The 25085-nt window shown below is 38.4% G+C and overlaps 1 protein-coding gene across 1 annotated transcript in view; it reads right to left on the bottom strand.

The window, feature by feature from the left end:
* The window catches only part of GPC6 (glypican 6), a 1082024-nt gene that overhangs the window by 772536 nt on the left and 284403 nt on the right, over positions 1-25085 (bottom strand). Inside the window, exon 2 of the mRNA XM_080798519.1 lies at positions 23565-23723. Within this exon, the coding sequence (XP_080654645.1) occupies positions 23565-23723 (159 nt within the window). The remainder of the gene's footprint in view (positions 1-23564; positions 23724-25085) is intronic.

Genomic DNA, 25085 nt, shown 5'->3' on the forward strand with positions numbered 1-25085 from the left:
AAGACTGGAGACAAGCATCAGGATTCTCATGAAACCAAGGACTGACGGATGAATCAGTAATTATCATTCCTGTTAATTATAAAATAAATTTATATGTATGGCCTTTTGGTTCTCTCGGTTTTATATATTGGGATTTTGTGTTCCACTTCTTCTTCTTCTTCTTCTTTTTTTTTAAGACTTTGTTTATTTATTTGACAAGGAAGAGGGTGGGGCACAATCCCAGGACCCTGGGATCATGGCCTGAGCCGAGGCAGTGGCTTAACGACTGAGCCACCCAGGCGCCCCAGGATTTTGTGTTTCATTTCAAATGTTTCCTTTGAAAGAATTATTTCTTATTGTAAATAATTTGAAAGCTACTTTTACAGTATAAAGAAAAAAAAGAAGAAGAAAATTGAGCTTCTTTGTAATTGCATCCAGTATTGGGAAATTCACAATTTCATGAGGCAGTGCTCTGAAAAAGCTCTTTGTTATATGTACAAATCTTACTCTCTGTAATATCTACTCATTCAGCTCTGTTTCTCCCTTACCTATTCCACAGAGCTACACAGAAAAACTATTTTCCTAATACTATGCTTAGTACCTAGTATATCTCTCTAGTGCTCAGTCTCTCTCTGTCTCTTTCTCTCACTCTCTCCTCCCTCCCTCTCTCTCAGATCGTCTCTTCATATTTTCAAGTTCTAAAAGGACTATTTATATGATATCAAATGATACACCCATTGCACAAGTGTGTTTTGTAAGTCAACATAGTAATTTAACATGATCTAGAAACATCCCTACTGTAACACTGGGGTCTTTCTACCTGTTGACAGCAAACAGATGTACTTAAAGAATAATAGGTAGGTACTCACCACTAGTTACTGACAGTAATAATGTAATGATAATCTGAGTAATTAAAATGCAACCCTCCACAACCAAGAATTCCAGCATTAACTTGTATACATCCAATGTTAATTAGGTTTTAATTAATATACAATTGCACTTTAGAAATAACTATGTATCTCACATATTCTGCTGGAGAGTCCTCCCTTCACATGTAAGGTAAAGTCCAAGACGACATGGTTTAAAGGCTAGATTTTCCTTTTTGATGAGTTGAAGTGCACTAGAAATTGAAACATGCATGAAAAACTAGCTTTTCCCTAGAACCTTGGCAGTTCTTTGGCATTTGAACCGCACCATCAACGTATTCAGTGACATTAAATAATGTGGTATGTTTAAGGAAATAGATCTTCTAGAGACAGCCAAGAGATCAACAATATGTAATAATTAATTCAATTAATATCAGTTGAAACCCTTATCATGTTCAGTGAATCTGCAGATGTTTTAGTTTTTAAAGCTAATCCAAACACTGGGACCTAGACAAGATACCTTACTTCATTTTCATAAAAGTCTGAGTAAACAGTTTTTCTTATTTTTAGAGTCAATACTACCCCTATATTTTCTTTAAATTATGAGGCATATTGTCATGCTCAAAAAATGTGCAAAGAATATAATATATTTAAGAAAACAGATTTTTCTTATTTTATTCTTTTTGTGGGTCAAATTTTATACCAGAGTTAGTAAAGCAGTGAATCTTCACCTTTAATTTATAATTCTACTAAGTTACAAAAATAAAATATGAAAATAACTTAATGATTCCAGGGAAACACTTGTAATCCTAGTGACCTCCAACTGTTGGTAATGTGGTATTCAACAGCTCCCGGTCACCGCAAGTCTTGCTTTCCATGATTCCAGTAGCAGAGATTAGAGAATGAGGGTTTGTGTGTCTTTTCCTTTTAAAATCAAACTTAGGACTTCTCAATGCTCAGGTCCAAGAATGGAAGAAGATAGAGAATCTCTATTTAATGTTATACACATAAAATAATTTATCTGTATTATCACTGTCCCAGTAGGACAAATGAGGAAGTTGAGGCTCAGAAGTTAAATGAGTTCATAGAGTCATTTGACAAGTAAGGTCAGGAACTAAATGATTTACAAATCAAAACTGTTGCTCATTCCACTATATTGCACTAAGCCTCCTTTCCATCATTTGGTAGCATTCTATTTCATTAATGGTTCCACATTTAATTACAATCGTATCCACGATTAGCATTACAGATTCATTATATAATGTTCACCTCTATAACTATGGTAACTTCCTAATCCAGCCTATGTAAATGAAGGTATCTAAATATTTAAAATAAAATTAACTTTGGAATTTTAGGAGTCTTGCCTGAGGCTCTCCCCAGATTCTAAACTGTACTTTGTAAGCATATGTCAGGATTGGAAGTAGGGAAAAAATATGTCTAGACCTGGCATGAGATCCTTCCCTTAACCTTCCAAGTCTCAAACCCTGCATTTACTTCCAAAAACTAGTCCCCATAAAACAGTAACTTAATTGTTCTTTTTCAAAAATCTCTGAAATTAAAATGAGAAAAATTTTTAAAAGGCAACGAAACAAAGGAACAAGTTGATTCCAGTCCAAAGTTGATAGTAATCAAATTAATGAAGGACAGAAAGGGTAGTTTCTAGAAATACCAATGAAATAGATGTTTTTAAGAAAAACAGTGTATCATTAAATGTGAACAGGTGAACCTCTTCAGAATGCAGAATGGAGACACACTCAGGTTCTATAAAGTTGTAGAGATCTGCCATTGGGAGGTTCACGGTCTCACGCAGAGCTAGATTTTCATCTCAGGAACAGCTTACCTCTCAACTCTTGAAATCTTATATTTTACTCTCACTTTGACTTCTGTGGTTTCTGCCTCTATTAATTATCTTCTTTCTTTATACCTCATGGCATCTGTATAGGACATAGAGTCTCTGAATTCTGCCCTTCCTGTCTACTCTACCATCTACTGGTCTTGAATTCAACATCTCCAAAGGAGAGATTTATCCACTAGTCTACTATTAAGCACAGAAGTTTTTGTTGGGTCAAGCTCATGACCAAACTCAATACTTACAAAGAAACAGATTATCTTTCCCTAGTTAATGAGATTCATGTTAGGGCGCCTGGGTGGCTCAGTCAGTTACACATCTGCCTTCAGCTCAAGTCATGATCCTGGGGTCCTGGGATCAAGCCCCGCCTGCTTCTCCCTTTCCCTGCTGCTCCCCCTGCTTGTGCTCTCTTTCTGTCAAATAAATAAATAAATAAATACAGATCTTTAAAAAATGAGATTCATATTAATCAAACGCTTATCCAAAAAAGGATAATGAGTATTTCCAAAAGTGGAATAAAATGCGTAGGCAGACTATTAGATGGTAAGTAGAGGTAATTAGTATATTTTTGGAAGAGGGAACCTCTAAATTCCTTCAGAGTATAAAGATGGGTCCCTAAAGATGCCTTCAAATAGCCCTGTTTTCTCATCTAAGACCTATTCACTCGTAGGAAGTTTCCAATGTCTGTTCTAATAATGATGAACTAAACCATACCAGATACAAGCAGCATTATCAAGATGTATTGTTTACTGGTTTCTTCATCAACTGGTTAAAGGGACAGTCAGTCCTAGAATATCTGACCCTGCTGAGCCTCTAAAGCATGCTGAGCCAGCAATTTTTATAGAACGATTTTAATTATGTCTAAATAGTCTGAGCCTTGTGCTTCTAAAGAAAAACTATCTGTTAACCAGGCTAAAATGACAAGTTCTTCAGACAATAAATAGGATAGAATTTAACCAGTATTTGAAGTTCATCTCAGGAGAAATTTGCTGGAATATAATTCTCTAATCTAAAACAGGTATAGGAAAGCCATACCCTAGTAGATATAGAATTTCCTCAAGAACGTTCTACTCACTAATAGACAATAAAAGTGTTAAAGAAAAATATAATTGCAATCATTGGACCCTACAGTCTTCCCTCAAAGTAGGAAAGTCATGGAGGCTGAAGTGTCCCCTACAGAGGTTCTCAGTGAAAATGAATCAGATCAGCATTTTTAGGTGAAAACAGAACACCGGTGTTTATGAAACAATAAAATCATGTGGAATCATGAATTTTTTTTTTATCAGTAAGAAATCTCAGGGCTTATATAATCCAATATTGTCCACTTTGATTTTTCAGCTCAACAGCAGTCTAAGTGTATTTCTCACAAAAAGTCCTGGACGTCAAAAATATTTTTGAAATGTTGCATATTTTCTCTCATCTTTCTCTACTTAGAATAGTTGTTAACGCCTTCTTTATCTAATAAATTCCTGTCTCTATGCTTAAATTCAATATAGCCCATCAGCGTTTCTAACGATTTCTCTGACTCAACCAATGAAAGCAGTCTCTCCGTCTTCTTGCTTCCGAATCCTGCTTAACACGTCTATTATGGCACACATGGTACTGTTACTGTAGATATCTGTTAACAAAACTCTCTTCGATGTGACAACTAGCTTATTTACTTTGTGAAATTCATCTTAATGGGCATCTCTGATCAGTAGGAAGGGGTCCATAAATGTGATACATTAATAAAAGCTTTCCAGAAATGCCCCCGTTGGACATTACCACTTTTAATAGAGACAAAACTCATTTGTCTTTATCCTGAAAATTGCTGAGTTTCTATAAAAAATATTAACAATATACAATACATTTAATTAATACAGGGTTGGAAGACTTAACTTTGAAAGAATAAGACATAGAAACATAACTCCCATAAGCTACTGAATAATATTCAGGCAGTAAGTGCTTTTGTAGCTCAGTGGCCTACAACAGGATACCATTATTACTTGGAGAGGTAAAACTTTCCAACTCGTCTCTGCCTCTCCATCTCTCAAATGCAGATGGCACTGCTTTATGCCAGGTGGGAGGTCTGCTTCTGTCAGCTCTAGTTCTTGGTCAGCCATGAGGCCATCTATCTTCAGAAGGGAACTCATTCTCATTATTTGTTTGTTTTTTTCTCTTTTCTCTTCAATCATTGAAGCAACTACCCTGACCAGATGTGTTTTTAATGAGTCTATATTAAATATTCTCAGGGTCCCCAGATAAAAAGAAACATCAGTATGCTTTTCAAAGCCCAGTCGAGTAGAGATGGCCTGAAAAAATCAACATGAATCTTCCTCATGAAGACAAGATCAAAATGCTCACCAATATGGGAGAAAGGCAAAGAGGTGAATGAGAAGTTTAAATTTGTTAATTCAAAGGATCTGTATTCCTTGATCCCTAAGGAAGCTTCTTGTTAAAATGCCACCCCATAAGCAATGAACCGGGAGCCATTATAATTCCTTTCAGAGTTTTCCCCACACGCTTTTCATTTCCAAAATTGCAGAGGGACCGACGCCTGCCAGAGTGGAGCAGGTATATAAATGAAGTCTCAAATTGCAGGATGTTACCCTGAGTGTCGCTCCTTCCCACTGACAACAGAGAGAAGGAAGGTGGAGAACAGAAATAGACACACCGATCAAGGGAAGATAATGGTGCTGAGGTCCTGCACGTGGTCTTGGAGATTAGGGGCATTTGAGAGGGGGAAGAAAACAAAAAAAACAGAACAAAACAAAATAAAACAAACAAAAAAAAAACAAATATAAGGAAAGAGACATGCAGGAGAATGACAATGAATTAAACATTTTGGCCAAGTTGAAAAAGGAAAATCAACCGACAAAAATGCTACATTGTGATGTGACGTTTGTCTCATGTGCCTTTCCTAGGTCTCAGATCAAGGAAATCTTTAAGTTTACATTTGAAATAGCACAGGAAAAGTAGGGCAATTTGAAATGTTCAAAACAACAGGAGAGAGTTAAGAAACAGACTTAGGATATTAATAAGGAGTGTGGGGAATGAGCAAATCCCCAGACACAGCTCCTGGTTAACACCTTACTTGGTTATGCAAAATCTTTAAACACTGAATTGGCCTTTTCCTGGAATTAATTCATATGACAAAACATGCTTAAAAAAGAAACAGTACAACATCCAAATGTCAAAGTCATTCACTTCTAGGAAGGTAAAAAGTGTTCTTCAGAAGAGGAAAAAACATGTTTCATTGAACTTAGAAGTGTTTTATCATTGACTCTGACATGAACAGGGTTACTTTTAAATTGAGAGTAGGATGTAGGAAAACAAAAGATTCACAAGCTGCCTCTAACATCTTGTTAAGAACTAAATTTGAATATTAATGCTTTTCTTGAGCAGAGCTGCATTGGGTTGTTCTTAAAAACAGTTTTGAATAGGTAATCCACATATATATATGCATATATATATATATATATATATATAATCAAACATTAAAAAGGCACTAAAAGGATATACATTGAAAAGTTTTCCTCCCATCCCTGATCCCAGAGGCTAGTTTCATTCCCCCAAATAAAACACTATTACCACCACATATGACCAAATTGCTCTGTCTGTCTCTGTGTGAGTGTGTCTCCCTCCATCTCTCTCTTTCTCAGGGTCCCCATGCTATAAATACAGCATGTTTGCATTTAAAGCAAAATCAGAGTTCACAGAAAGTTTACAGGACTATTCACTAGGAATAAGGGGGAAAAAAAAGTATTAGCGAAATCAAGGGTATTTTTTAACATTTTATAGAATCTTTAGAACATTTAACTATTTTATCTTTATTTTAAATAGTGACATTATTGTGAACCGTGGCATTTTCTTCATGAGCTAAAGTATAAAATATGTAACATAATTTGCATTAAAACATGTGGTATACTATTGAATATAACTCTGGTAACGCCAATCAGTCCACACTATTGGGGTTTTAATGCTTTCCTAAGAAGAGACAAAGCATGCCTTTTCTGCTAGCAGAATCTATTTATGGTTCCCTGTCTTCCAACTGTAGGACAGGGGTGCTTTTTGACACGAGCAATGAAGGACTCAGACTTTCTAGACTCTAACATTGTACTTGCTACTATTTGGGTTGGAATCTTTGGCACCAGTTCTCCCTTTCTTGTTCTTGTGTCTGAAATCCTGTCATCAGAATGATTGTCAGATGCCAAACTTCCCACGTGAGCTCTGACTCACTTTTAAATGGGGATCCTACCTCTGCACCCAGTCAGTTGTGGCTCTGGTGGCTTCACAGATCATGTGACCCTGAATCCCCAGGGCCGGCACTGCCCTGTTTGTAGAGATGCGTGTTAACTTTGCAAAAACGCAAAGTTCTAACTTGGTCTATCGTGGTTGGGCATGTCAAGCTTAAGGTTCATTGGATACCATACCCAAACTTGTCCAAGTGAGCACGTCCAAGCGTAGAGTTTTTCACAAAATGTTTACCAGAGGTTTCCATTCTTTTTTTTTTTTTTTTTAAGATTTTATTTATTTCACAGACAGAGATCACAAGTAGGCAAAGAGGCAGGCAGAGAGAGGGGGAAGCAGGCTCCCTGCTGAGCAGAAAGCCCAATGTGGGGCTCGATCCCAGGACCCTAAGATCATGACCTGAGCCAAAGGCAGAGGCTTTAACCCACTGAGCCACCCAGGCGCCCCCAGAGCTTTCCATTCTTAACATAGAAAATTTCTGTCAGAAGCAGAGCTCGAATACTTCATTTCAAGGTAAATCGATCTGCTCTCCTTGTGGGAGAAAGTACAGCTTGGTACAGGGTGTAGGCTGGATTCAAGCCCAGCTCTGTCTTTGACTAGCTACGTGAACTCAGCAAATTACTTACGTCTCCAAGCAAGAACGTCCTCAACTATAAAACAGCAGGAATAACAATATCACCTACCTCACAGAATGGTAGTAAAGGCTAAAAATGGGACAGCACGTACCAAATGCTTATGAAAGTGCTTACGAGAGTCCGAGAGTACTACCCAATAAGCAGGAGGTAGAATCATTTGAATGTCTAGGAATTTTCATATTTTTGGATCGAGAAAATTAATTCCATGTTCAGAAACGAGGCAAGGAAACGTAGAACCTCTTCCTTTATCAGAAAACCCTCATAAAAGGGACATGGCCGGCGTGTTAAAAATAGTAAAATCTACCTATGTGCTGGGCATTCTATAGGAGATGTTCTATGCACTTTATCTCATGTGCACACGTTGCAAGGCAGGATGTATCATTCTGAGCACTGGAGATGAGAAACTGAAGGCTGTCCTGTCGCCAAACCCTGTGCAGGTGGAAAGCAGCAGAGCCTGGATCTGGATGTGCGACAGCTCGAGGACAGCCGGATCCCCAGCCCCGGGGACCCCCAGCCCCACTCTGCCACCGCTCCCTGCTCTGCCTCACCAGCCCGGGGAAGGGCAACCAAGGAGTCCTTCCCTCATTTTATTGTGCATCACAGGCGAAAGGCTCTATCACCAACCACGGTGGAGGTAGGAAAATAAACTTGGATTCAGCAAATTAACTTTCAGCATAGCTTTCAATGACTGGGTCTCAGACTATTAAATTTGGAATTTCAGAAACACGCTCCAGCAAAGAACAACAGCTGCTGCTGAGTCCCAATCCACAGAGCAACAGCAGTCGCAGCATCTGGACCAACAGCTACCAAAGCGACATCGGTAAACAAGGTGCAAGTCCCCGGACCGTCGGACCCTTTGGAATCTTCTCCCCCAGCCTGCCCTGCATGGCTCAAAGGCACCTACCCAAGGAAGGCAAATGGCATCTTTTTATTTTGAATGTGTCTTCTTGCAAGAGGTTGTGACCTTTGCTCTCCGCTGGTGGAATGGATGCTAATGCTGCCAGCTGGAAGTAAATGGAGATTTTAATTGAAACACATACAAGTGTCTACAACTGGGGGGTAGGGGAGAGCAAACCAGAGAGTCTTTCTCGAAGTTATCTAATGAGCACCCAGCATGGCTGAGCTTTCTACAAATGATCCTCCATTAGCCTGCGCTTGTTTTGCAAACAAATACTCCAAACGAAAACCTTTCAGCTCTTGTGCACTTGGCACCGCTTCTCCATACCGGCGCTATTAGCTAATGGCAACTATAAAGCGGAATACAGGATCCTGCCTGGTTTTCTTTTACTGGGGAAAACAGAAAAGAAAACAATATTGGAAACGTAAGAACTGTAGTTAAAAAAACAAACAAACAAAAAAACAAAAACAGCAACCCTGTAACGATGTGGTCCTTGATATGACCTAACGTGTGATTATTAAAATAAATGCAGTTTGGGTTCCTTTAAAGATATTTTTCAAAGACACATCTTTCCCTTTTTTTCCTCAATGCTTTTTAAAAAAAATATGCTTTATTTCCTCAGACCCTCTTCTTCCCATGGAAGAAATTCATTATAGTCTTTCAATTCGGTATCTTATCACCTTGTTAAAATAAAGGTTTTTTCATTTAATCCAAAATGCTAGCTATCTGGCAATATGGTTTATTACATGCGCTAATGTTTGTTTAGATGACAAGCGATTTTTGTGTAGAAAAAAAATGCCATTAGTCATCATGAGAGGCTTCAGTTAATTAGCCTCTCTAAAGGTTACTGAGACTTCATTTCTTTCATTATGTTACTTATTTTAAAGAGACATTGTATGTAAGGTTAAGATATTTGACAACAATGACATGCTTCTTGATTGGTGTTCAAATACAGCAGAAAGAGGTTCTAAAATGAAGCTAATGCAGAGCAGAGAACAAAGCCACATTTATGGTTTCACATTAGCAAGAAGATAAACAGCTGACCTTTCTGCTTTGTCACTAAGGTAGCTTTTATGAGGCTACCACAAAATCACTGTGCCATGCTGGGTACTGAGGAGAGTTTTCCCAAGGAAGGAAGATACAGTGTTGATTTTTTCTTTTTTTAACTGTATTGCTCAATTTCACCTAAATCTGATGGCTCTCAAAACGCTGGTTTTTTGTTTTTGTTTGTTTGTTTTTGTTTGTTTGTTTTAGGTGAGGAATGGAACAGAGCAGAACTAGAATCATCGAACAAAGACCCCTTAATGAAGACCCCTTGTCGGAAGACTGCTCTACTCTCCCGTGTTGTCTGTGCGGAGTGGGTAGTGAGGGAACATTACTCACTGGCAAAAAACCCACTTAGGCGTGCAGGTGATGCCCGGGTGAAGTTTATTCTAAAGACTCTGAAAGCCTTGGCCTCTTCATACTCCACACAAATGAACTTGGTTCCTACTAACCACAGTTGGTGAACCTGAGCATGAAGAAATACCATGAGTCACCCAGGGATGCATCTTTCATTCACCCTGGGCAACAAGCTAAGAGAAGGCATTGCCACTGTGGAGGGCGCCCTGCCCAGTAACCGGAACACTGGAGATGTTACTGCCTTAAGAATTATACATTTTAGGGGCACCTGGGTGGCTCAGTGGGTTAAAGCCGCTGCCTTCGGCTCAGGACATGATCCCAGGGTCCTGGCATCGAGCCCCGCATCGGGCTCTCTGCTCAGCAGGGAGCCTGCTTCCCCCTCTCTCTTCCTGCCTCTCTGCCTACTTGTGATCTCTGTCTGTCAAGTAAATAAAAATAAAATCTTAAAAAAAAAAAAAAAAAAGAATTACACATTTTAGGGATGCCTGGGTGGCTCAGGTCATGACCTCAGGGTCCTGGGATCAAGTCCTGCATCAGGCTCTCTGCTCAGCACGGAGCCTGCTTCCCCCTCTCTCTCTGCCTGCCTCTCTGCCTACTTGTGATCTCTCTCTCTCTGTGTCAAATAAATAAATAAAATCTTAAAAAAAAAAAAGAATTACACATTTAAAATGAGAGTGTAAGACTGCTAAAAAGCAACCACAAAAAAATCAATAGCTACTTAATAAACACTGCATAAATGTACATTAAGTAAATATACATATCTTTACATAATGTAGACTTCTTAACAGAGCTCTAGAGGCGGAAATTCTCAATGACATGAAGACTTAGAGTCCATGATAATGTTTGTATTCACCCATTCCCAAAGATCTACATACTGTTGTGTGCTAAATTGCTACTGAGAACATTCAGATCATTACATGAAGTGGGCAATGATCAACAGTTATGTGTCCACCACTGTTGTTGATGGAAATACTTACAGCAGGGTCCTTGTCCTATATATTTGTGTGTGATTTTACTGGGGGAATCTTTATGCAAGATATTTGAAAGGAATTGAACATTTTATGAGATATAATGTAATGTGAAATTTAATAATTTCAAATACAAATCTGATTTTGAAACTGTGAACAAACATTATCATGAAAAAATTTCGGCAAAATAACTAACTTCATATGTGGAGGTATGGGTATGGCAGGGCCTCATGAAAGGTATCAAACTAATGTTCATTTTCTTTTCTTTTTTTTTAAGATTTTATTTATTTTTTATTTGACAGACAGACATCACAATCAGGCAGAGAGAGAGAGGAAGGGAAGCAGGTTCCCTGCTGAGCAGAGAGCCTGATGCAGGACTCAATCCCAGGACCCTGAGATCATAACCTGAGCCAAAGGCAGAGGCTTTAACCTACTGAGCCACCCAGGCGCCCCTAATTTTCATTTCCATAATCAGATGAACCATCTAACAATTATTGTGATGATAAGAGTAAGACGTATTCATTGTAGTGAGTAACCTGAAAAGTACAATAAGATAAATTTATGCCTAAAATACTATTCCTCACAAATCACCATGGAAATAACATTTAGCAGCACTTAGGGTAAAGAATTCTTACACACAGACCATACATGAATAATACTCAGTCACAGATGCTTGGAAGTTTACCATTTAAAAATATTATTATACACATACACACGTTAAAGAAAATAAGGAATCAACTGACTGCATTTTGTCCTCTAATCCACACACCTGCTGTCAGTCATCAATTAAACAGAACCAACCCCACAGAGCAATCTTTGTTAGTTGGTGTTCAACAGGAATTATAACTTTTGTCTACATAACTTAAAAATCAATAGTAAATTCAATTATTTAAATGAAAGACATAAGAGCACCGACTGATTTTCAGAGAACAGACTGAATTTTCCACATTGTTAACATACTCAAGGACAGGCTACTGGTTCTACTCCTCTTTTATTCATATACATCCTTCGTTCCACAACTGTGTCGCTCTCAATTCCCCACATCTATGCCTTTTAGCCACGTGTCCACGTCCTTCCAGGGTAATGTCCAATTCCTTCGTAACTTTGAAGACAGTTTTCATTCTGTCTTTTCATAAAGTCACTCATGGTCCTCTCATCATAAAATCATTTCATTCCTCTCTAATATTTTGTCTACATTTTCACTCATGGCACCAATCAGTATTACAGTATTATGCTCTCATCTGAGTGACTCTGTGGGGCTGTCACCTTTTTAGGGACAAGAACGGAAGCACATGAGGATAAGGAAAAGAGCAGGACACAGCCGTCATAAATGAAATCCTCACTTTTTGTCGGACATGTGTTGGGCTCCTTATGTATATTTTCAAAACTACAATTATTACACTCATTTTGAAGAGAGAAAACACGAAGCCCCAAGAGTTCAAGAACCTTCCTGGGTCACTTTGTCAATAAACTGTAAATTCTGCATTTGAAACCTAGTTTCTGACTCCAAGGCCTGAGCTGTTTACCTGGCTTTTCTGTTTGTTTGTTTGTTTGTTTTGAATAGAACTTGGCATGAGATAAAAGCAAAGTAGACCTTTCCCCAAATATGGGGAATGAGTAAGTGAATGAAGACAATACATTGACTGCATCAGGCACCTAGAATCTACATGGAAGGGAAAAAAAAGAGATGTTTTTGATTTAGAAACAGCCAAGAGAAAAACAATCTCAAACATTTTTTTAACAAGGTGCCTGAATTTGGGGGGAATGTATTGAGCAATTTAAAAATAGACAATGCTAATATTAATTAAAATTGGCTCCACAACTCTTTTAACTGCAGAATACAATTGAGTTTTACGCACTAGAGCCTAGTGAAAACTTCAAACTAAGGAGAGGTTGTGCCTGAGGGCTGGTCCCTGGTTTGTAGGAAGTCTTGGAAAGCTCCAGGCCTGATGATAGCCTCAGAAGCCGTTTCTCTCCCTGAAATGTTTGGGCACAATGGAGAGAGAGAGAGAACATGTCTGGCTGACCTAATGATAACTGGGCAATCGGTAGAACTGTGAACTATTGTTCAAGAAGGGTGTTAAAAGTGTTCATGTTGTTTTTCCTTCATTCTCTATTTTCCATGAATCCCTTCATGAAAGAATTCATTTTAAGTACTCCCTTGACCTATTCTTTAATATAAACCATGGTTTATTGCATCACATAAATCTTTAGCTCTATGTTGTCCTAATTTGAAAGGGCTTCTACATGTCCTCTAAATCAAGACCATCAACTCAATCACAGGAAAATTGGTTCAAAGTTGTATTGACAAAACATTATGAAGTATGGGGGCAGGGGGGGATACCATCCCCAGAAAACAGAAAATCCACTTCCTCTTACAGAGAGGTGGTTTCTACTTTTCATTTTGTATTTATAAACTATGAAACACAGAAATTAAAAATTCCAATTGATTTTTCATAAGTTATTTGAATAAGTTTTCATGAGAAGCCATATACTAGTTATTATTACATTTTGACTTCAGTATCCTGACATACCAGATTCGGTTTCCTCCCTCCCCCCACCCTCACAGACATAAATTTAAAGAAACTTTAAATCCTTTAAAACTTCAAAGTTAAGTTATTCAAGTTTTCTACAAAAAGCATACATTAATTTAGATTCAGAAAATGCTACTAAAAAAGGCTTTTTAAAAAGTTACGTGACTTCAAAAACATCATCCAAGCAAAAAATAAAAAATAAAAATAACAAAAGACATGAAGAAATTAAAATGCATTTTCTTGATTGTGAAAAATAAATATGTTAGATCCTATAAACTAGAAAATAAAAGAGAAAACAGATTTGTGAAAAATTCAAACAAAGTATAATTTTGATCTGCAAAAGATCAAATGAATTCTGGATCTTGAGCATTAATTCACTGTCAAAATCATAGTGAAAAAAGAGGCTTGCTTAATGTATAAAACACATAGTTTGATGAGTAATTGGTACTTTAATCCTGTCTAACACAGTGGGGACTTTTTATTGGCAGATTTTAAACTGACCCCAATATTTAATGTGATAGAGCAAAGATTTAGAAACCTCCGTCATCTTTCTGCGCCCTATATTATGTCCTGATAATTGACCTTTCAAGTCCATTGAAACCAGGACAGTGAAAGACTGTTGCAGAAACATGGGGGGGGCTTAAGCTAAATAATTCTGAGTCCCATCCAGACCAAAGCATCAAAACTTCCAGTGTTCAAACCCAGGAAACTATTCCTGGTGACTCAGGTGCATCTAGACCTCTCCATGTTCATGCGTGTGCAAACACACATACACACACACACACTCGTCAAAAAGCAGGATGAGTGTATTCTTCTCTGTCCACGTGTGTATGGCGTGTGTGTGTGACAGAGAAGAACACACTCACCCTGTTTTTGGAGGTAAGGATTTTCATCTGTGCTCCTACATAAAGACCATCTTTGCTCTAGGCATCTGAAATTAGGTCCATTAAATCCACCGAAATAAATGCTTCTGAAATCAAATATGACTTTCAGGGTTGTGGACCCTAAGAGTTAATAGAGAACTAGAATGCAAAGCTTCCCATTTTCTTCTGTCGTATTTATTACTGAAACCAAAGTAATTCACGTGACCAACGTGCGCCCTTGGGTCTGCGGAGGCCAGTGCCGTAGTTCAACAGCACCGCAGCACTGTTAAATATGTTCTGTAGTAAGTCAAGCAAAGGAAGATAAAATAGAAATAGGAGACCTAATCCCTATACTTAGAGAGCTCAGACTTCAACAGGGAACAGGCAATTGATCATACTTCTTAAAAAAAAAAAAAAACACTAAGTAAAAATGACAAGGTTGTCAATTACATTAGCACTGAGAAGGAGACAGAAGGGTTGGGGAAACCAAAGGCTGTAATGACCACAGCACGGTTCCTCTAAGAGGAAAAAATATGCAAAGAAATCTTCAGAAATTAAAAAATATGTGGAGAACGACAATTTCTTCAAACACGGCAAGGCCTTGGAGGCCAGATCCCCTGTTATCTTACTTCAAAGTTTGCTTTTCATTTTCAAGTTGTTTGGATTCAATTAAACCACTGGGTGAGGAGGAAACAGCATGAAGATCATGTACTACTATATATAGTCATCCCCAAAATAATATTTGTCCATTTAATGAATATAACAAACCTTCTGAAAGAATAATAAATGGAAAATTCTGAAGCCGCATTGAGTGATTTCTTAAAATTTCTCCGAGCGCTGTGAACTCTGCAGGTGTAGTTGGTTCCTGACTCTACCTCCACATTTGGCTCAGTATTCTCTTCCTACCCAGTGGAATACTTGGAACCCTGTGGAATTAATTGCTGAGGCAAAGCTGTCTTTCCCTTTTAATTTGCTAAAATGCCAAGCTCACGTAGGTGTTGTCATTCAACTAAAAATCACTGGGTAACTACTGAGCAATACAGAAATGTTATTTATAATGTACTTAAAATTTTACATTTTACATTTTCTTCTGAATCTTGCCAAATTTTGTGTATGAACAGCCTGCTTGTCATGGTGCCGTTGTATCTTCTAAACAAGAGTTCAACGTTTTGAATCACATGTAATAGGTTTGTTAACAAGCCTGCTCGTGTGGGTAAACTAAAAATGCCATTTCTAGCCAATGAACAATAAAATGCTGGGTAGAAGCAGGAGATAAGTAGTCTCGGTCTGAGTTAAAATCCCCATAAGTTCTGCCCATCTTTGTGATTTGAAAATGGTATGTTCTGTGCAATTTACTATTATGAAATACACAAGGCATGAGAGAGACAGTATCAGTTGACATTGTTGTGTATCCAGAATGGATTCACAAACTAAACATCTTCCATCCTGTATATGCTCAAGTCAGTTATCTCCTGTTAAAAAACCTTTTTGCTATAGAAATGTAGAAACCATACATAAAGGTATATTATAATAAACCCTCATGGACTCAACGACCGACTTCAAGCATTATCACTTTTCCTGCTCCACGTGCCCACCTCAGGGACTCCCATCAGGACAGGGTATGTCATTTCAGATTTTCACCTGAATCATTTTCTTCTAAATCTTAGAACTCTCAAAGCACATAAATGCTTCTTATACATTTACCCTGTTATTTGTCTGAAAAAGGCAAACCGTGTTGTCTCAGCAGAGGAGGAACGCACACATTTATTCCAATTCCCAATGATGAAGGAAAGTCAAGAATCTTGATACAAAATCCCAGTTAGAGTGAGTGACTCATACTGCTTCCCACTGCACATCACCCTTAACCAGAGATAATGAATTTTCCATTGTCATTACGCACACCATGCAGTCCAACCGTCTACACTGAGCTGAGTGCTCTCAGGTTTGAAGACAAAAATGTTTCCACCGAGCTCTAATTTACACCACCATTAAATATTTTTCTTGATTTTCATTAAAATAAGAAAATCAGTTTTCTCTATTCAGTGGCAGATCAATTTAAGTGAAATAAAATTTCTCCTATAATTTACCCATACTTACTCAAAGGATTAGTGAGCCCCTGTCAGAGAGCAGATACTTGTCTGCTCATTAACATTCATGACCAAGAACCCTTCTGGTAGGGCTGGTTTCAGCATCTGATAGAGCAATACTTAAAAGAAATTGGCTTGTCTGTGAAACAGCTGCTCGGCAAAGCCACCATGCAAGGGAATTGGTGATAATAAGATGATAATATTACAACTACACTGGGACCATAATGTGTTTTAAGTTACTTTGAGGTGTGTGGTAGGGGTCTAAGAACTAGAAAAAAAGACTGGTAGCCCATCACAGAGGACACAAGGCTGTGTATCAGCAGTGTGCTTCATTAGTTTTGAATGATCTGTCCAAAGAGCAGAATACAAAAAAGAAAAAAAAAAAATGAAGGGAATTCCAGAAGGAAGGAAGGGAGGGAGGGAGAAAAGTGGGATGTTGGGGAGGGAGGGAAGGGAAGGAGGAAGAAAGAAAAAGAAGACAAATTTCACTTGCACAAAGATTTGAGTTCTTCTCGCATTGCATTTAAAGGACCCCTAGCATGGATCATCTATTCCAACATTGCGCAGAAGCAAGGCATTTATGAGTTGTAAATCTGTTCACTAGTTTTGCCACAGATGAAATCCCTGGTTAGCTGATTCTTATTTTTGGAAAGGCTGCCCTTTGGGAAAATTGGCAGATTACTTTCCAGGGATAGTATGACAGTTTCCAATTTCTAAAACCCAATTCCGCACACCGTGATTACCAGAGGTGTGTCCTTCAGATAAAATACATGTCCTAGAGGTGGTGCCCTAGCAAAATTAAAGGAGGTGCTCAGCTAATTACTTTAGAAGATAATTAATGTGATAACCCTTATGAATTATAGTTAGCTTTTTATTCTGTACAGTGAACAAGGGTACTAGTAGCTTAAGAAACATAAATCACACCTGTTTATTCTTGAATAACATCATGGAAGTGGTACGTGAGAGTGTGTGTGGTTACGTGTGCATTTGTTGCTGAGCTGGGACATGGAAGTTAGTGGTATAAGAGGTAGGTTAGTGTGCTTTATTTAGAAAATACTTATCCCTCTTGAATTCCTAGAGAATCCACCAAAACAACAAGGAACAAACCACCCAATGTGGAACATAGAATATTGTTTCAAGAACAGCAGGAGTCAGTTGAGAACTGTGGTGGTTAGGATATAGAAGTATTCACTCCTTCCCCAACCTTCACTTCCATAAAGTCATCTCCTCACTTCTCCACTGATGTTGGGAACGACCAGGAGATGTGCTTTGGCCAACAGAACCTGGGAAGAGAGCGTGCCCATTCTAGGTTAGGCGGTGAGGGGCATCATGCCTCCACTTATGAACTTTAGTGTCTAAACTCCACGACGAGGAGAAGATGACCAAGATAGAGAGCTCCAAAAGAACAGTAAAATCTAGAATGGACCAGACCGAATCATAGTTTAGAGCCAACCCGAGTAGGGCATAGACAAGAACAGCCAAACTCCTGACAATCCGAAGATGCCCTGCGGAAAAATAAGTGCTTCTTGTTCACGTCCTGAAATTTTGTTGTTATTTCTTACAAAACAATAGAAGACTGATACAGGACTGGTGCCTTTCTATAGAATATCTACATAACAGATCCACACTAAATGTCAGTAAATGAACAGTGTGGCAAAACACCAGTAGTAAATATGTTTAAGACATATCCCAAGGACTCTGAGGACATACACACAGAATCTGTCTCCTCCTGCCCCCTCTTTAACTAATACAATCAAGTCATTCTTTAAGGGCCCTGGACGTCCCCTCTTCCAAAAGTCTTTTCTGATGCCTCTAAGTACAACACTCTATTCTCTCCTTGCTGTCTCCAATAGACTTCTACCATATGATAGAGTCAATCCTGCCTTCTTTACTGTTGGTTTTAGAGGCACATCTCCCCAACAAGGTAAGGTAAACTTCATGACAGACTGCGAACATGTTTTTGTCATTATTAGCTGTCTTTTATCTACTACACCCCCCCGGTTAAGTATCTTCTATATAGAATGTTCTGAATAAATGTTTCCAAACTGAAATCACACACACACACACACACCCCACCCATGTGATAGGAAATACAGAAGATTCCACTACCATATGGAAAACTACTTAGTGGTTCATCCTTTTCGAGTAAGTGTTTTCTCTAGGAAAATTAGACCATATTTTACAGATATCACTATATTATTGTCATCTCCACAGTATATAGATGAGAAATGATATTTAAAAAGAAAACATAAGCAGATTTGCAGCATAAAAATATTATGTCGCTGTGTATATGTTATTCCCACATTCAGTAAAATGAGAATTCTGAGAGTGTTACTACAGAATAAGTTCTTCAGAAGGATGGAAATTACGGCTCAAAAATTGTGGTTTTTTTGCTTTTAAAAATGTAATTGCTGCCAAAAATCTCTGGACAAATGTATATCATTAAAATGCATAAATAAAAACCAGGAAGGAAAGTAAAATAATAAGACCAAGAAGAACAAACTAAACAAATAAAAAACCATATCGAGCTTCAAATATGATAAATTTCAGCTCAAATAAATCTGAAGGAAAAAAATAAGCAAAATAAAATATCCCTTCAACTAAATTTTCCTGTCTCTGAATAATCCATATTCCATATAGATTCCTAGAGCATAGGGTGCTGATACCCACACTAAGACGGAAGCTACAAGATAAGATAAAAGAATAAATAACATGGCTTAACTGATTCAATAACATTTTTGCACAAAACGCTCATTCCCCTTTAACCGAGGGTCAACACTCAACTGAATACTATTCCTGCCTTTTCCAAAAACATAGGTACATTCTTTACCTGCCAATATCATCATTGCCTTGTTAAAGGAATATCAATAATTCTGAGCCAGGGCGCACTTGAAACAAATAAAAGCTTAGTTAGAATTTCAAGGAAATGTCAAGTTCCTATCACATTACTATTTATAAGTCTGACGTAAGTCAAGAGTATTGGGCTACAGTCTTGGTTTCATTCTTCTTGGTGGAAACTTGGCAAGTGATTTACCCTCTCTAGGCCCCAGGTTCCTTGGGGGCAAGACTATATTTAGGTGGGTAATTTTCCTTGTTAAGCTTTAAAAAAAAAAAAATTCCCATTCCACTTGTCTCTGAAAGACAGCATCACATCCTCCCCACAAGCACTGGGACAGGACAGGCACAAGAGACAGATGAGTAGATGCTGCCCTTGGTGGAACCTTAGCCCGTTTGGGGGCTGGAAAGCACGGGATAGTTCAAAGGGTCCTGGGGCTGACGATTCAGGAAGGCTTAGCTTAGGACTCGATGATGTTGAGTCTCCCTCTGCGTAGCTCTGAGACTCTGCTCTGTGGTTCACGTTGGTCCAAGCTTAACATCCGTGAGGGTTGAGGAACAGGGTCAGGTGTCACCCTAGTATTACTATTACTAATATCAGAGAGTTTGGTTGTTGTGTATTTTCCTAGAATCCTAACACATGAGCCACTTAGAAGGATGACTGAGGTTGAGTTTTAGACACAAATTTGACCGGGTCAGAGGGTCACCACACACAACAATATTGCGAAAAGGAGTGGTTGTACAAAGATGTCACTCCTTTTTTTTTATATTTGTATATGAGTTACTTATTTGTTTTGCACACTTCTGGCTGTCTGGTTGTCTGGCAGAGGTGAGACAGGTGAGAAGTAAAGGTGTAATGCTGTGATCATTCTGCCAGGTGTTTCTGGATGGTCCTTGTGATGTAACCCCGGGGGTGTGATAGAAAGTCTGGGGTTAGCTATGGAGCAAATTGAGTACAACCCAGTACAGTTCTGAGAGAATCTTTGTAGGCCAGACCCTGCCCGGAGGGGGAATGGGCTTATAGGGCTAGATAATGTGAGCCAGAGGCAGAGATTTGACCAGAGAAAAGAGAGGGGAAAGAAGAAAACAAAAAACAGAAAAACAAAACAACAACAACAAAAAAAACCCAACTAGCCAAAACCTTGTGAGACACTTATAAAAGTATCAGTGCCAAAAATATAAACTATTACTTTATATACCTTCATCATAACATTTCAATCCTATGTTTAAAAAGAAAAAGCTACTCAGGTATAAGAAAATTCTCTGCCAAAGAATGAGAATGTCTGCAATTGAGATTATATATATATATATATATATATATATATATATATATTTTTTTTTTTTTTTTCAATTTATGGCCTCTCAACTACAAATTTTAGGGCTAATGGGAGTATGAAGCCAAACTTGTCCATTTAGGAAAGCTGGAGAAGAATTCATATGAACTCAGGTTTAGCTTCGGAGCACCCAATGAATACTTATAATTCTATACAGAGTTTCTTCTAAATATTACCAAAGATATTAATACAAACTGGAAAGATTATGGCAATACACAGAATGTTATCTTAACATTTTTGGAGTTTCAAGTTTTAAGAGTCACCTCTGCCACAAAATGAAAAGCTAAATGGAATCAAAACATTTCTAGTACAATAATGAAAGTAACAATTGTAAACTAATGGCTAAGAGTGACTGAACTTAGCCTTCTGGATATGGTTTGGATGGAATCACATGTATCAGATGCAATTAAAATTGTTCTTGTACTTAATGAAAATAGGAAAGGGAGTGGTCGCCTTCTCATGGAAAACAGTCATGTATATAATATATCCAACCAAAACATGCAAAAGCCAGATGACAAGTCAAGATCCCTGAGAAAGTGGGACCAGAGTCAGAAATGCAAAATGGACAGTTTGGATCAAGAGACCCCAGCAAGAATGCAAAATGACTCACGGATTGGAAGCTCCTAAAAATAAACTCCAAGTCTTTCAGAATACCACTGATTGTATCTGGGAAAATCAAACTCAGAGGATAACATTCCACAACATATCCTAGATAGTTCTGTGCTCATACCAACTGATACTCATCAATGAGGAAGTTTGTTGGTTTTTTGTTGTTGTTGTTGTTGTTGTTCTTTTTTTTTCTTTTTTCCTTTTTTTTTTTTTTTTTTTAAGCTAAGGGAAAAAATGGAAAGTTGCCTGCCACGTGAATGCACTCCTGTTTCTGAAAGGTGACTCAGCAGGATCCCCTTCACGGGATAAGACGGTAAGTCATACAACTGTGTGGCTGACCTTGGAGAAACTGTCTAAACAGACAGCAGAGCTTATAATGGTAACTATGAATTTATTTACATGGTTTCTTATTTATTTATTTATTTTTTAAAAGACTGAACCCTTCAAAAGCCAAGCTCACCAGGATCACATTTTGAGTTTTACAAATAAGGCTGGCTGAAAGTTTCCTTGGGAAAAAACAAACAAACAAACAAACAAATAAACAAAAACAAAAACAAACGAAACACAAAAACTCAACTTCTCTCCCATCCCGGCCTAATGCAGTGAGATGCAGTATGAGGAAAAGTATTCATCACCCCCCCATGTCAGATCTAATCTTAACAAAATCAATGTCCTGTCAAATCAATTGACATAATGCCCCAAAGTACATTTAAACAATTTAAAACACATCTGGAGAGAGAGAGAGTCAGAGAAAGATGGAAAGAGGTTTCTTTAGTAAGACCAACTAGATGAGATCAAGGATTCTAAATTCAGATATTAAAAGTCATTGAGATGAGAATACAAGTATCTGGCTCCATCCTTTTGAATGGCTTTACACATTTAAAAAAATCAATCAACTCCCTATAAAACTACCTTACATGAAATATTTTTATTGAAGGGAATATTCACGTGTGTCATGAATGCTGCCTAGAATTATTTCACTGCAACTCTGGAGTACAGCTTAATAAAGGCATGAGAATCATCTTCCAAAGACAGGTAAAAGTCAACAGCTCCAGATCACTCTCCCTGCTTTCTGTAACAAACCATAAGGTGTCTCAATGTGCCTCCACCTGAAGTGATACATTACCTTTCCTCAAACACAGAGCCCCTACAGGGACTCCTGAATGTCACTGGATTTGTAATCTGTCAATCAAGGGGAACAACTAAGTACTCCCTAGTTTCATTCATGGGAACAACATTCACAGCTTCACCTCTAAGTAAGGAATTATTTTCATGCACATCCACAGATAAAGTTGAACACAGAGGAAGAGGCAGAGGACGAAGGTGCAGATGTTGGGGCACTGGGCAGAAAAGATGAAGTCCCACTGACTTCCACGGAAAATGTCACGTCACCTTAACCACTGAAAACACTACTGGGCAGACCTGCCTCTCAGGGCTCAGAGGGCTGATGTGAAAGAAATTGGTGTTACTGTAATAGTTTAAAACAGCAATGAAGCAGAACATTTTGCCTACTACAGAGAATAGAAAAAGGAAAATCCAAACTTCGGCCAGCCTTTTCCAACTGGCTCTACCGTGCATTGACGGGAAAGGATGAGGGAAAAAATGGCGGGTCTCCTGGCCCGGGACAACCTAGTGTGACCCTATGGTACAAGGAAAGGTCACCACAATTGGCAAGTGTGCTTTACAACGAGCCACAGGAATTACATTCCTTTCTTAAAGCACTAAAGACTACCCAATTACCTGAGAATATTAACTTTATCACTATCATTATTAAATCAGTTTATAAAAATCAGATTGCTTTTGAAAAAATTTTTTTCTGAAGTTCGGATGAGACTATTCAATGCTGAAACCCCAGTCATGATTACTTTCACTCTTTGTGCTCTCTCCTACAGAATGTTTATTTAACAAATAGAATTTAGAAAGGAACTTGATGGCTTATAATCAGGAAATCAATAGAGGATTTAAACCTTACTCAGAACGGACCGTCACCGCGGTGTAAAATGTGGCTAGACTCTTGGGGGAGAAAACTCTGAAATAAAGGAGTTCATGTCAGCAGCACCGAAAACAAGTCTGTCTTCTTGAAAGTGTTGTTATATTTCAAATAATTTTAAATGACATTTAATTATTTTAAAGAAAATCCCCAGATGAAAAATTAAGACAAGCTATGATGTGACAAAACCTGAATTAGAATCACTCTAATCATGAAAAATTAAGCTAAATCTTTCAGAATAAATCTCACAGGCGAACCACAAATTCAAAACAGCTCTTTGTTAACTCGGGTTGTTCTAAGATATTACTACAAAAGTTGTCAAGAACGCTGATGCTTTTTCTAAATATAGACCAAGTTATAGAAATGTTTAAGAAGGAAAGAAAAGATCCTGCATTAAAAGAAAAAAAAAAAATGGTTTTCACAGAAGACCGAGAGTCTCAGGAAGGCACCCCCAGAACAGAGAGAAGCAGAAGTCGTCCCACTTACCGTCGAACTTCTTGTGCCTGGACACGAACGTGGTGCGTACAAAATGGCTCGTCTCCTCCACGAGGTTTTCAAACTCGAGTTTGCTTTGCTGGCTTAACTTGTCTTCCATTTCTGTGGTGCAGCATGTATACTCTTGAGGGCAGATTCTTAAGTGTTCTCCTGCCATGAGAAGGTACATGTCAGGATGGGATGATAAGGACTTCGGGGAATTTGCTTCTCCAACATTCCCTTCCAATCCTGGGGCACCTGGTCCAGCAACCTTCTGGACTAGCCCCGAGAACCTATCTGGGCCTCAGTGGACTTAACATCCCAAGCATTCAACATTCAACATTCAACATCAACTTCGGTTGAACCCGATGTTGTGGTCTGAACACTTCCCCCCTGTCCCAAATTCGTGCAGCCGAATCTTAACACTAAAGGTGATGGTATTAGAATCTGGGGTTTTGGGGAGGTGATGAGGTCATGAATGGAATTGGTGTTCTTATAAAACAGACCCCAGAGAGCTAGCTTGTCCCTTGGACCCATGAGGACACAGCAAGAAGATGATGTCTGGGAACCAGGGAGGAGCGCTCACCACACACGGAATCTACCCATGCTGTGATCTTGGACTTCCCAGCCCTCCAGAAGTAGGAGAAATAACTGCCCTTTGTTTATAAGCCACCCACCTTATGCTATTTCTGTTACAGAAGCCCAAACAGACTAAGACACCCGATATTTGGTTCCTGTCCCTGCCACATAAGGGAAGTATATTGAGGAACTCAGAAGACCATGACGATGTCCCTGCCTTTATTTGAAATGTGTCAAATGGCACCAGGTGACAAGAGATGTAATACAGTTATAAGTGTGCTTGTCTTTGGAAACCTCCAGTAACGCAAAAGACGCTCAGTCCCATCACCACAGTCTGTTTGACAGCAAGGGCGAGACAAGATAGGGATCATTCCTTGTGTTCTGGCTCTGCCTGTCCGTCTGTCAGAATGCATCAGTTGTGCTCTCGGGGAAAGTGAGTGTGTTTTCAATGGCAGGTCTAATGTGCCAAACATTCCCTCAGTTGACAATTCTTGTCAGAGAGGAGATGTTCCCCTGCAAGGAGGAAGGCACTGGTGTATTTAATTAATGCTTAAGTTCTATGGAAATGTAAAGTAAAAGGTAATGAAAGTCATGTATTTCATTCAACATCTTTATCTCTGGATATACCAGGTCACTTCTTTTGGCAATATTGCTTTCTCTTCTTTTCTTTCTTTCTTGTTTTTTTTTCTTCTTCTTCTTCTTCTTTTTTTTTTTTCTTTTTTTTTTTTTTTTGGCTATTTGCAAGGAGGAAGCAAACCTCTGCTTCACGAAATTAAAATAGACTGTTAATGCATAAAAAGTGAATTTCCAATTGAGGCAGTTCTGTTAGTGTTAAAATGTTTGGTGGAACCTGTGGAGGGAAGAAGAAAAATCCACCGAACATCTTGGTAATAAGTAGGAAAAACAAATTGCCCCGGGATCAAAGTCACTGTAGGACACTGAACTCCACATGCA

The sequence above is a fragment of the Martes martes genome (genome assembly GCF_963455335.1).
Source record: "Martes martes genome assembly, chromosome: 3".
NCBI lineage: Eukaryota > Metazoa > Chordata > Mammalia > Carnivora > Mustelidae > Martes > Martes martes.